The sequence below is a fragment of the Salvelinus fontinalis genome, chromosome 7 (assembly GCF_029448725.1).
Source record: "Salvelinus fontinalis isolate EN_2023a chromosome 7, ASM2944872v1, whole genome shotgun sequence".
Taxonomy (NCBI): domain Eukaryota; kingdom Metazoa; phylum Chordata; class Actinopteri; order Salmoniformes; family Salmonidae; genus Salvelinus; species Salvelinus fontinalis.
In genome coordinates, this window is record NC_074671.1 from 58,625,336 (window position 1) to 58,639,455 (window position 14,120).

General features: G+C 41.6%; 1 protein-coding gene across 23 annotated transcripts in view; it reads right to left on the reverse strand.

The window, feature by feature from the left end:
• Positions 1–1,648: 1,648 nt before the first annotated feature.
• Positions 1,649–14,120, reverse strand: part of LOC129859873 (poly(rC)-binding protein 3-like) — a 28,529-nt gene continuing 16,057 nt past the window's right edge. For 2 of the 23 annotated variants that reach the window (XM_055930069.1, XM_055930070.1), the window contains 12 exons: positions 10,184–10,358; positions 9,884–9,907; positions 9,682–9,723; positions 9,450–9,566; positions 9,164–9,295; positions 8,826–8,954; positions 7,937–8,080; positions 6,509–6,550; positions 5,778–5,883; positions 5,202–5,257; positions 4,769–4,938; positions 1,649–4,594 (listed from right to left, as the gene is read on the reverse strand). In XM_055930069.1, the coding sequence (XP_055786044.1) occupies positions 4,540–4,594; positions 4,769–4,938; positions 5,202–5,257; positions 5,778–5,883; positions 6,509–6,550; positions 7,937–8,080; positions 8,826–8,954; positions 9,164–9,295; positions 9,450–9,566; positions 9,682–9,723; positions 9,884–9,907; positions 10,184–10,264 (1,098 nt within the window). In that variant the 5' untranslated portion in view covers positions 10,265–10,358 and the 3' untranslated portion in view covers positions 1,649–4,539. Of the gene's footprint in view, positions 4,595–4,768; positions 4,939–5,201; positions 5,258–5,777; positions 5,884–6,508; positions 6,551–7,936; positions 8,081–8,825; positions 8,955–9,163; positions 9,296–9,449; positions 9,567–9,681; positions 9,724–9,883; positions 9,908–10,183; positions 10,359–14,120 lie in introns of those variants that run through there. The other 21 variants (XM_055930071.1, XM_055930092.1, XM_055930091.1 and 18 more) reach the window with 21 other exon arrangements.

Sequence of the window (14,120 nt, forward strand, 5' to 3'; positions counted from 1 at the left end):
CTGTATGTTTGTATTTCCTGTTCAATCCCATACAGCAGCTAGTGATAGTTGTGTTTGTTGTTATTGGTTTTGTATTGATTGTATTGTGTTGATGTTGTTATTTTGCTATATGTTGTATTGTATTGTGCTGATGTTGTTATTTTGCTATATGTTGTATTGTATTGTGTTGATGTTGTTATTTTGCTATATGTTGTATTGTATTGTGTTGATGTTGTTATTTTGCTATATGTTGTATTGTATTGTGTTGATGTTGTTATTTTGCTATATATTGTATTGTGTTGATGTTGTTATTTTGCTATATGTTGTATTGTATTGTGTTGATGTTGTTATTTTGCTATATGTTGTATTGTATTGTGTTGATGTTGTTATTTTGCTATATGTTGTATTGTATTGTGTTGATGTTGTTATTTTGCTATATGTTGTATTGTATTGTGTTGATGTTGTTATTTTGCTATATGTTGTATTGTATTGTGTTGATGTTGTTATTTTGCTTAATATTGTATTGTGTTGATGTTGTTATTTTGCTATATGTTGTATTGTGTTGATGTTGTTATTTTGCTTTATGTTGTATTGAATTGTGTTCATGTTCACAGGGCTCCCTTGAGAATGAGACCCTGGTCTCAATGGTGACCCCCCCTTTTCTAAATCAAAGTTTTTAAAAAACAACAACTTAATTTTTTTTTTGATGGATACTGTCTTCTTCTCCTGCATCGCTAGGCCCTCTAGTGGTATCTCCTAGACATACAAGATGAAGCATTCAAGATGAGACATTCAAGTAGAGATTATTCAAGTTGAGACATTCAAGATGATACCATCAAGATGAGACATTCAAGATGATACCATCAAGATGAGACATTCAAGTTGAGACATTCAAAATAATACCATCAGGATGAGATATTCAAGATGAGACATTCAAGATGATACCATCAAGATGAGACATTCAAGTTGAGACATTCAAAATAATACCATCAGGATGAGACATTCAAGTTGAGACATTCAAAATAATACCATCAGGATGAGACATTCAAGTTGAGACATTCAAAATAATACCATCAGGATGAGATATTCAAGATGAGACATTCAAGATGATACCATCAAAATTAGACATTCAGGATGATAGCATCAATATGAAATATTCAAGATGATACCATCAAGATGAGGTTTTCAAGATGATACCATCAAGATGAGGTATTCAAGATGATATTATCAAGATGAGACATTCAAGATGATACCATCAAAATGAGACATTCAAGTTGAGACACTCAAGATGAAACATTCAGGATGAAACATTCAGGATGAGACATTCAGGATGAAACATTCAGGATGAAACATTCAAGATGAGACATTTAGGATGAAACATTCAAGATGAGACATTCAAGATGATACCATCAAGATGAAACATTCAGGATGAAACATTCAGGATGAGACATTCAGGATGAAACATTCAAGATGAGACATTCAAGATGATACCATCAAGATGAAACATTCAGGATGAAACATTCAGGATGAGACATTCAGGATTATACCATCAAGATGAGACATTCAAGATGAAACATGCAGGATGAGACATTTAGGATGATACCATCAATATGAGACATTCATGATTACACCATCAAGATGAGTATAAATGATACAAGACAAACCTAGGTTCACAAGAAGAAAAAAAACTTTATTCATTTTCTTACTTACAAACAATTTCAAAAGTAACCTAAATAATGAAATTACTTCAATCTAAGATAGATTTGCTCATTGCAAATAATCCAACTGAAAATATATACCAAGCTCCGTTACATTTTCCTAAATAAGCAAAATATACAGGAGCAAAAACTGGAGAAAAAAAATCTCATGTATTTTTTCCATTCTTGTTGCTGCCACCGCCCAGAAGGAAGGAAATCAAGAAGCAACAATGAGTTGTAAATACATGACAAACTTTCCTTGTATTATATGCACAAGAAAAAATACAAATAATAATTGCACATCATTCCCTTATTATTGCATCAGTTGCATTTTAGTCTGTTTCAGTAGGTGTGTATACTCAGTCATATACGCCAGTGTAAATACAGTTTCAATACACAGTAACAACATATGGATATTGAAGTTATTGAAATCACATTGGCATCACTATTTCAACAATTCAATATTCCTGCCTAGTCTGAATGCAATCGATGATGAGAAGCTGAACAGTTCTAATAAGCGAGCTTGCCAAAAGAAACAGACATTTTAACTTGTTTAAATGACAAACATTCCATTGAATTACAAGCTATGACAGATTTTTAAATTAAACGATAACACAAACCCATAATGTCAAGGCTAGCACTACTACTTAAGTTAAACATCAAAATGTAAGAATTATTGCAGAATAATAATCAACTATGCATCGTTCAGTACATCAGTACAGCATTTGGTCCATTGACATATCACGTTTATATGATGAAAGCTGTTGAAATTAGACCCAAAGTCAGGCTCAGCATATTGAAACCAAAACAGGGAGTTACATGAAACAAACCAATCTTACAGAATGAAAATCCAGACCAGGATGGTTTTTACTGTACTTGAAACCAGTTGGACAGTGAATGAATGACCTGTGTTGAGAGGATAACATTCAATGGCGGTTCATATGCATCAATGCTGAATATGACCTCAGCCCAAGCTTGCAAACATGACATGTCACAACCGCCTATACTTTGAATAAGCTTGAGAATTGTTATGAAGGGAATTGTACATGTTTAATCCAAGCAAATATAGCCCAAACCTACCCTGAAATCCAATACAGTACACACAAAAAAACCTAGCTTAAATATCATGATTAACCAAAACAGTCATTAATTATAATGCACCAAGAAACAATAAATAGAATTGCAATTTTTGTTTTTTAAATCATCACTTAAAACGAGCAACATGACTTTGTCATCTAATCTGTTGACATCATCGTAAAAGCATAATGACATTCAAAACCTAAAGCATTAAATAAACAATATTATAATAAAAATAACATGATGGATGAACAATCGCGAATGTGGCGGCATGGGAGTAAACACGTCCGCCCAGGCCCCACGGGTTCCCCCATGAACCCCAGAACATTCCATGGCCCATAAACATTTGGCTCCATCCAAACACCTATGGCCACGTCCCAATAATATCAAACAGCTTCCTCTCCTGGTCTCCTTTCCTTCAAGAGTAGTACATTGAAGCCTCTTTTATCTGTCGTGGACATGGGAGTGAAGGAGACGACGAAAGGAAGCCAACTAAGAGAATTTGGACACAGCAATAGTCTTAAGTCCAACTAATTCCTCACACACTAGAGGCAGTCCACAGTATAATGAAGAGTTGAATTGTCTATTGCATGAGCGTAGCATAGCTGACTACGTGGTCACCCACAGTAGTCTTGGTTAATCGAGTAAACAATCATTTTAGTTTTCAGTCAGTTAGGATACAGTTTTTAGCCACTGATGATTCTTTTCTTGAGTAATTTCTTTTCATGCTTCTTAAATACTATAAATAGGGTTCCTGGAGGATGTGAGGGAGAGTTATTCATTTGGGGTAGTAGTAGGACCAGACGTGAATGGCAACAAAAACTCATGAAAATAATTGCGGAAAAGGTTTGGAGCAGTGGAGGCTGGTGGGAGGAGCTATAGGAGGACGGGCTTATTGTAATGGCTGGAATGGAATAAATGGAACGGTATCAAACACATCGAACATATGGAAACCGCACCTTTGACTATGTTCCATTAATTCCATTCCAGCCAGTACAATGAGCCCATCCTCCAATAGCTCCTCCCATCAGCACTAACATAGCAACACCATAGGAACACTTACACCGAACTGGAATACTCAAATACATACAATACATTACTGAACACATGCAGTATAAGTCATAATGTAAAATACAAGAAATTAACATAGAAAGGAGGGCTCTAGGAGTGATACCATTGGCTCAAAGAGGTCATGTGATGCAGCAAAAAGTGATGGGTAGAGATCGGATTAGTAAGTAGATCATTTTAAGGATCCAAATAAGGGTAAAAATAGAACGATTAAATTGACCTAAAAAGACCTCTTTTGAAAAGAGCATCATAAAGTAATCAATGGGCTACATCCCACCATACTGTGCCGATAGCATCACCCAGCACCTAGAAAATGGAACAGTTGCATTTTCCCCCAATGTTTTTACACTTTTACATTTTTTTTTCAAACTGATATTGAAATCCTATTTTGTAACACTAGCAGAGAGAGAAATAGAGAGAGATAATTCAGAATAACACAATTTGATCCTAATGAACGTTCAACATGCTTCAACACTTGTCTAAAGGTCTAAAATCAACGAAAACAAAGACATTACTTATTTTTTCAGTTTCTCTGAAAGCAACAGGTCTCTTATTAGAGAGCGATCATGGTGGTAAGCTGGAGGGTCAAGGGAGTTGTTATCAGAGCCAGAGTCTAGAGGGCATCATCATCAGGAGTTAGGTAGGAACATCATGTCTTCAGTGGTCAGGAGATGGAGGGAGCGGAGCAGAGGGAGTGGAGGCCGGCCGGGCTGGGTCCTTAGGATGTCGTCATGGAGGATGGGTCATTCCACATGGCCGCCACGTCTCTGAACCTGCCACAGGGCATGATGGGAAAGGGAGTACATTATTGTTTCTGTCAAACACTTCACCTGAAGATAATGTAATAACAACAAACAGACAAACAGAGGATCCCCCGGGACAACAGGTGAGCTATTGACCCCTTTGTCAATTGTAATGTGTGTGTGTGTGTCTGCCAGGACTCTGACCGTGCGTTGATGAGGTACTGGGCCAGGCTGATGTTGGCGGGGGTTCCTGTGATGGTGATCTGGCGCTCCGATGACCCTTCCATGGCGTTAGCAATTTTGATCTGCGCCCCAGACATCTGACGGATCTCGTTGATTTTGGTTCCCTGGCGCCCGATTATGCAGCCTATTAGCTGGGAAGAAGAGGCGGAGGGACTTAAAACAGGGGAATAGCAAAGTCTGAATGGAATGCATACAAAGTCATACGCACCATGACACACTGACCCCTTTTTTAAATTGTTCTATTTTTACAAATATATCCATGGTGGTGCATGCAAGCATTTGAAAACTTTTTGTTAAAATATTGACTGACTATTGGTGAAATCACCTTACCCATCCCTTACATGACAATAGATGACAAATGTCAAATGAAAAGCTCCATGGTCCCCACACTCACATCATTGGGAATGGTGAGTTCATGAGTACTGGCCTGGTTACTGGCATCCAGACCTGCTATATGGGAGAGAGAGAGACAGAGAGAGGGGACACGGCATAAAATAGAGTTTTGCATGGGGGAGGGTGACGTCCGTTGTGAGCGACAGTTAGCTTTGGAGACCTATAGTCAGAACCCTGATTGGAGATGCTTCTGCAGAGGTCTGGAGAGAGCAGCCTGTGGCTTCTCCTTCTCTGTTGAAAAGGGGGTTCGTTCTCAAACCAGAGGAGATTTACCCGCCGACCCAGATAAAACTAACTCGGAAGAACCAAAATCTTCAAGGCGCTACAAAAGCAGATTAAGAAAATAAACCAAATATTTGAAAAACTACAAATAAAACGTCAACGTCAACAAGAGCAACCACCAGGTGGCCATGTCATTGGAAGCGCAGCGCAAAGAACGACAGGAAGAGAATGAACAGAGAAAGACAGATAGAGGAAGAGAGAGAGAAAGAGGAGGAAGTGTGTGTGTGTGTCTCTACAGGTAAAAAAAGAGAAGGAGATTAGGTAGAGGGCGGTTCTCGTGTAGGTGGGTACGTACCGGGGAAGGCAGGGGTGGTCTGTCCAAGGGGATTAAAGGGGGTTTGCTGCATAGCCAACTGGTGGAGCTTGGTCAACTGCTGAGGGGGGTAGGAGGGACAGCAGAGCTATGAGGGCATCGTTAAAACACACACACACACACACAGGTCAGGTCTGTCACCAAGAAACAGTACAAGAAGAAAGACAGGATTCAGGAGAAGCAGTGACACAGATAGGAGAAGAGAGAGAAAGAAAAAAAGGAAACTCATAGAGGACTTGGCCCGAGTCGGTGAAGAAAGGATGTCTTTGTGTGTTTGGATGGTGCCATGTGAAATTTAGTTCATGGATGCCTGTGTCTGAAACACTTGGACCCAACATGGCGTCATGAAACATACCATGTCCATTTGACTACGTTGAGATATTCCTTGAAATTGACCTCCTCCTCTCTGAAGAAGTACTGCACTTAACTTTCACATTCCTCACTTGAGCAAGCAGTATCCTTATTATTCTGGGTGATGGATAAGGAAATCATTGTTTTCTTTCTGTGTCCCTCTGCTAGTTTTCCTACAGGCCAAGTCCTATGAAGTTTGGCTCGAAACAAAGGACAGAGGTTGTGAGTAATTTCAGATTTGAAAGAGACAGAAATTACTTTTCAGAATTGGTAGTATTAATATTATGGGTTAATATTAATAGGATTGGACACAGAGAGAGTAGAGTGTAGAGAGAAGACTGCCTCATGGAATTAGAACTCACGTCAGGGTGAGGGATGGCGTATTGTCCCTGAATGGTGTAAGCCTGGAAGGAGAGGAGGGAGAAACATACAAAGCTATTAGAATCTGCTGATGGAAGTGGCTAAATCAGCGGTCCTCGGACCCCAAGGAATAAAATTTAGTTTTTTGCCCTAACACTACACAACTGATTCAAATGATCAAAGCTGGATGATTAGTTGATTATTTGAATCAGCTGTGTAGTGCTAGTGCAAAAACCAAAGCGTGCACCTCTTGGGCTCCTGGGGACCGAGTTTGGAAAAGTCCATGTACTTCCACTATGCCTCCACTAGGGGCAGTAGTGGTCTACATCCGTGACCCCACATCTATCAGAGTCATATTCACTGATTCTAGTCACTTGATAACTCATTCAGTATTCTCTTAGCAGGGTTGGGCCAATTCCATTTCCTTTCCCTCATTGAAAAGCATTAAAGATAATTGGAATTAGAATTTCAGTGTACTTCCTGAATTGACTAGAATTTAAATGGAATAGACCCCAGCCCTGTCTTAGTATTATCTCTTATGGCAATCAGTTAAATTCATGTCCAAATTAAACATACAATGCTAGCAAAAAAGATCTATGAGCAACCTTGAAAAACAAGTCAGATATCATATCCCTTGTACTGAGGTGAATATTGAACATAACTGTCTACTTCAGTCTCTGACCACTTATGTGGCTCCATTTCTGCAAGTCACCATTTGTGAAACTTGAGATAATGTCCTAATTCATGTTACAGGTAATTACTGATAAAGAAATGTGATATAATATCTGTTGGGGGGAGTTGGATAAACAATAGGAGCTTTGCACACAACTACTTTACTGACGTATTAAACGTGTTACTGATCATTTCTTGGGTAGTAGGGCAATTTTATTTATTTTTTAGAAAAAGAATGTTGTAGGCATAGAACTAATTTTACTATTTTATTTACAATAATAACTGCTCTCTTTAATTATATTGCAAGCTCCTCCATTGTCCTCCAGACTCCCTCTCTAGTTCTTCACCCCTCACATCAATCAGGTTCAGGTTAACTTCACTGGCTGAGAACAGCCAGGTGGGAGTGGCTACGGTGAGGGCTGGGGAGAGATGTGATTGGAGGAAGGAGTCGAGGACCCACTGTCAGGGGAATGTAATTGGACCTAATTGATGTGTGCTCATCGGGGTTCACAGCGTGATAATGGGGTCAGCATTGGGCTGAATTCCATTTCAATACCAGCCAGCACAGCAACTCCATCCAACATCCAACATATTTTTGGATCATGTTTAGGATCAAGTCCTGAGTCAACTGGCACTGAAATGGCAGCTAGCCCAGTTCTGATGGTGGTAGTGGTGATGGTGGTGGTGATGATATCATGCCAGCAGAGGCAGTGGCAGTGGTGAGGAGGTGAGTGATAAAACCTGGAAGTGACACTAACAGGCAGTGGCTGGTGCTGCAGTAAGAGGCTGAGGTTGGCAGTGGAGGCCCCCAGCGCGTCGGCTCTTACCTGGCCACCTGAAAAAATGATGGGGGTGGAGGCAGGCTTGGGGCGGTAGGGGATAGTGGCACCTTTCGGTGGGGACTGAGGAGAGGGAGGAAAGGGGAAGAGGGGTAGAGAGGGTGTTAGAGCAGTGGGATGAGGGATACAGTAAAGAGAGAGAGAGAAAGACAGAGAGAGAGAGAGAGAGAGAGAGAGAGAGAGAGAGAGAGAGAGAGAGAGAGACAGAGAGAGAGAGAGACAGAGAGCGTGAGAGACAAAAATAAATCGAGAGATACAGAGATACACATAGAGAGAGACAGAGAGAGACAGAGAGAGTGAGAGAGCGAGAGAGAGACAGAGAGCGCGAGAGAGAGAGACAGGGAGAGAGACAGACAGAGAGACAGAGAGCGACAGAGAGCGAGAGCGAGAAAGAAGAGAAGACAGGAAGAGGTTTTATAGACAGGGACAGTGCCTTGGGAGGAGACAGTCTGTGACACTTACTACATCATACTATTGTTCTTTACTGTGGATGCATGCAGTGACATGAGATAGGTGTTGTGTATAAGAGCACACTGACAACTGAAATCACATGATTTTACCTCATAGGTCGGTTATATCATTGCAACCTGGGAAGCCATCATCTGCAACATTGTTATAATCATTTTGTCCCATGGTCTATACCGACCAAGATCCTAATTCCTTCCTTAGATGTTTGAGACGGTAAAACAAATGGTACATCCACGTTGTACGGTCTAGCTGATTCCTAAGGTCTGTGTGAATGTATTTTTCCTGTGTATTCCCTGGAGGACTGAATCAGACCCTCCTCCTTCATCCCTCCATACTCTACCTCTAGCATGACAACACAGATCTGCTTGACACACTGGATAATGGCTTCCGGGGCTCCTGAGATGGTGACTGCTCGTTCAGTGGAGTTGGGCAGCATGTCCCCTGCGACCTGTACCTGAGCACCTGTGGACTGAAGTAGGAAGACTGTTATTGAGCATGTGTACTGTGTAAGGTGCAATGAATAATAGCTGGTCCTCAAGCCGGATAGGAACGATTCCTAAACAAACTACTAATAAGAATGTAATGGCTGTATATGCATTTTTTGCCAATTAATCATTAACTAACGAATAAATTGTCAAGTAAATTCAATTAATCATTATCACTACTTATGCCCTTTACCTCTCTCATTTCTTTGATCTTGGAGCCTCCTTTCCCTATGAGGGAGCCACATTGGCTGGCTGGGACCACCAGACGCAGGGTGACAGGAGGCTTGCTGGTGGCTGGACTGTTGCTCATAGAGTTGATTATATCCTGGGAAGAAACCATAAAGATCATATTAGTATAATAGTATTGTATTAAAATACCTGGTGTAACAGAATTGTAAAACAGCCACAGAATTGTAAACAGCCGTTGTAAAATGAAGCATGACCAAGAGGAGATTGAGGGAAATATGAATGCTAGATACCTCTTCAAACTTGTATGCGATCATGGCGAAGGCCTTGAAGATGGCATCTGTGGGTCCGGTGATGGTAACTATCCGCTCTGGGCAGTTTCCCTCGGAGATGTTGATGCGTGCACCGCTCTGTGGATTAAACAGTGGACACAGATAAATCAAGTAGATCATGAAGTACTAAATAGAATACTATCCATTTAATACGCATTCTTAAACTGGGTAAGGTGCATTATGGGATACATACTGCACTTACCTCTTCACGCATCTTCTTCACTGTCTCTCCTTTCTGAAAAGACAGACAACAGACAACAGACAGACAAGAAACAGACGACAGACAGACGACAGTTAAAACATCGGAGAGATGTCACATAAAAAAAATATTCTCATCTTAAAACAGTTTTGTAATATTCATAGGATTGTGATGTGTTTTTGAACATGATAGGTACCTTTCCAATGATGCTTCCAACCTCCTGCAAAGAAACAGAGGTTCAACAACAGTTAACATCAACGTCCAATTTAATACATGACAGAAACTATCCCAAAAAACCTTGGAAAGCGACCTCTCCTCGTCTCCCTCACAACCACAGATCTAAAAACACTTGATAGACAGTAACCTATCCAGCCCATTCAGCCAAAGGTGGTCGTGAAGGAAAAGGAGATAAGGAAAGTAAGCCATATGAGAGTATTGGAACCAAAGTAAAGAAAACTATCTGAGAGTATTGGAACCCAGCCGGTGTGTACTGTACCTTGCCGTGCATCAGAAGCCTGATGGTGAGGGTGACGTTGAGGCCTCCTTCGCCTGGCTGCTGCACCTTGGGTGGTTCCATGTTGGGATTGGATGTGAAGGAAGGGGTGTGGTCACGTAAAAGAGGAGTCCCAGGGCCAATGAGAGTGTGATGGAACAGCCAGCCAACCAGTCACCTGCAAGACAAGAAGGATGAGACACGACCACTCAATGTTAGGCCCACTGGAAACAGAGGTACCAAACTACCACAGGATAACATTGATGGATATCATCTTTGAATGAACCTGCTCATGGATACCATTCGAGTTCTGTTCAGACAGGAAGAGTTTTATAGACTGTGTGAGTGGCGGACAGTGCTTTAACTCTGGAGGACAATCTTTAACTCTGGGATCTTAATTTGACCTATATTGTTGCAGCAAAAGAATCATGCAGCAACAGGATTTGAATGTTTACTCCATAATGTTGCTTGGTCAGTGGTTAGGCTATTAGTTGGCCAAAAGTATCCTACATGAAAAGTGCAATACTGTTAATATAACTCTGTGTTTGTGTGGGTTTTCAGTGAATTCATGTACATTTCGAAACTCATCTGCATTTCCTGCGGTGCAGGAAAATTCCGAGCAACAAAAGGGTGATCAAATTAAGATCCTACACCTGTACATCATAAAATTATAGGGACAGGGAAGGCCATAATCCCTGAACCCAGAACTAAATGAGCTAAGGCTGTCATAAGAGACTAGGAAGGCCATAACAGTGTTGGTTGGTTGGTTGGTTGGTTGGTTGGTTAGTTAGTTGTAGCTCCATTTCATGTTGTTTGACCTTTTTTTATATATATATCCATACAAAGGATACTGATTCATGATTTCGACTGGCTGAGAAAAGATTCCCGTTCTATATCTATGGATTTAGTGGGAAGTCGTTCACTCTAAATGTTCCGTTGCCAGTTCTTATCCCTTGCTTGCTAGCCAACTACGGCTAACACAGTCACGTCAAACCGTGCAGCTAGAATAACAGCAATGGTGCTGCATTCAATTTCTTTGTATATATCCATAAAAACCATGTTTGATTTCGACTGGCTGAGAACAGATGTCCGTCTCGTCCTGACACGTTCATTCTTAACAGGACAGTGGAGATCGAATGTCAATATTGAAACAATGTTGCAAATGTCGACAGACAGACAGCGATGTTTGGCCAAACCCCTGTTGTTATAAAAGCCCAAATGTTAGGCTAGAAACATGGGGGAAAAATGTCAAGATGCTTTTTACAGTGGAAACCAAGTTAATGATTTGGCTGGCCGGGCTGATGAGGCACTAGATGCGTAGATATTTCTCAGATGGAACAGAAAGCAAGATGCCCATTTTAACGTCATAGGCTTACCCCTGCTAAACTGTTTGTGTATGGCTTAGAACACATCTCAACCAATCACAATGCTTGTTTTGACCAACCCGTTGTAGAAAGAAAGAAAGAGCGAGAACCAGAGGTTGTATGATAGGCCAAACGGAGAGAGTGGGAGGCCACGGGAGGTCTCTGAGATAAGGGAGGAAACGGTTCTGCAACCAGCTGTCTCTCTCCAATCTCCCAGAGGTCAGATTACATAAAAAGCCTTAATCCGGGTTTAAGAGCCAGGCCAGTGGGGCAGGTCTGCCACAGGGCCTGGGTAGGGACAGACATAAACCCACTAAAATCAAGTGCAGGAGGGGGGTTGGGGGGTTGGGGGGTGGGGATGCACATGGGGTGTGGTAGGCTGGCTGGGACTGTAGCACAATGGACTGCTGGAGCCAGGGGTTACCGGGGTTATTTTGGGTACTTTGGTGATGGAACTAGATGAGAGGATGCAACCACTCTCTGTGGTATTGTAATAAAAATACTGGTGTATATGTAGCTACCACTTCTGGTCTTCGTGAAGGCATAGATGGTGATGGAAAGGCCTTCGAATTGGGTTGGGTATTTGAAGCATCCTTCAAAAGGCGGCATGCAGAAAACAAATCATATAGACACCAATTGGGTCCACCCCTCCTGAGAGCCATCATGTGTGGCTGAAATGAGAATGTATTTTCTCTCGTGTGCCTGGTGGTGTGTTTGAATAGCTCTCCTACCATCCACCACCTTCTCGCTCATCCACTGCAGCACAATAGAATTAGGTCACAGACTCATGATTCATCCATGCCCCATCCATGCCTTCCAGTCAACTTGCTTTTTATTTCAACAGCTAAATATTAGGCACCATTCTCAGACGGAACTCTATTTGAGACAGCGGCAGCATAAAAAAAAACATTTAAAATCCAAAATCCTGTTTTATCTCCAAATGTGCCTATTGTGTCCCTTGGTTGAATAATATTTCATTTAATCCCAAACGGTTAACATTTGAATCTGAGCGCAATCAGTTATGTATTAGAATCTATTAGTAGGGTATGCAATTTAGGACACAATACCACTGTATTCAAGTGTGAGGCAACAGAGTGAAGGTTAATAAATGCGTCTGACCGAACACTACATTATCAAAACTAATTGTCTGCATTCGACCAATAGTGTTTTCAAGTATATTTTCCGTGCTCTGGACAATGTATGTGTTGACCATGCTCAACCCCCTTTGTTAACAGAGTTATTACATCAACAAGTTGGAAATAAAGAAAAAGGGAGATAGAGAGAGAGAGAAAAAGAGAGATAGAGAGAGAAAGAGGTAGAGGGAGAGAGAGAGAGAGAGAGAACGAGAGAGATAGAAAGAGAAAGAGGTAGAGGGAGAGAGAGAGAGAAAGAGGTAGAGGGAGAGAGAGAGAGAGAGAGAGAGAACGAGAGAGATAGAAAGAGAAAGAGGTAGAGGGAGAGAGAGAGAGAGAGATATAGATAGAGATAGAGAAAGAGATAGAAAGAGGTAGAGAGATATAGATATAGAGAAAGTGGTAGAGAGAGAGAGAGAGGTAGAGAGAGAGAGCACGATAGCGATAGAAAGAGGTAGAGAGAGATAGAGAAAGTGGTAGAGAGAGAGAGAGAGGTAGAGAGGGAGAGAGCAATAGAGATAGAAAGAGGTAGAGAGAGAGAGATAGAGAGAGAGAAAGTGGTAGAGAGGTAGAGAGAGAGAGAGAGCAGTATTTCTCGTGACATCTGATGTAGTTAGTAAGTGGGTCAGAGAGAGCTATGTTGAGCTGCAGAGCTGCTGGCCTCCTCCTCTATGGTGCTCTGCTATTGAATTAATCACGCTTTACGCTCGGGTGGACAACACCGCGCACAAAATGGCTCTTCCTTTTCTTTCATCTCTCCCTTCGTCTGCTGCCCTGCCTGCCCTCAGCCCAGTACAGAAGAGACAGCAGGCTGCAGCATCACTCCTGGAGAAGAAGCCCCACTTTACATCTGCCTGTCTTTCTTTTCATTCCTTGGCTCTTTAATGTAGAGCTAACAATGGAGGATGACTCCTCTTATGTAGACCCACTGGACTGTGAGTGACCGAGAACACTTTACTAAATATGAAAAGATAGCTGTCTTCCGTATCTGAAGAGGGTGGGCAGGATAGAGCTCTGAGTGAGTACAGTCACAGCCACCTCACTGAGACAGGTGAGACTTAAATAGAAGTGACGCCATCACTGATCACCTGAAATGATTCTGTCAGCAGTCAGGAAGGAAAGAAGAAAAGGAGAGAAAGATATTTGGGAGAATTGGGTGACATCACCCGGGAATGACATACAGAGGCCGTCCAGATGCCTTGATTAGTGCTGGGCTACAGAAAGGAACGCACTGACTGGAAGTGGATCAGCACTGCAGTCTTATCATGCACTGTAGAAATGAGCCAGCAATTTTCTCTGCAGTGTTGCCTCACCTTATCTGGCCTCACCGCTGCCCTTCTCTGCTTCCGGTCAGCTGTGTGTGAGCTGGTGCATGTGCATGTGTGTACTGTATGCTTGCTCAAGCTTAGACCAAAGAGAACATGCAATCAGCATCTTTAAGAA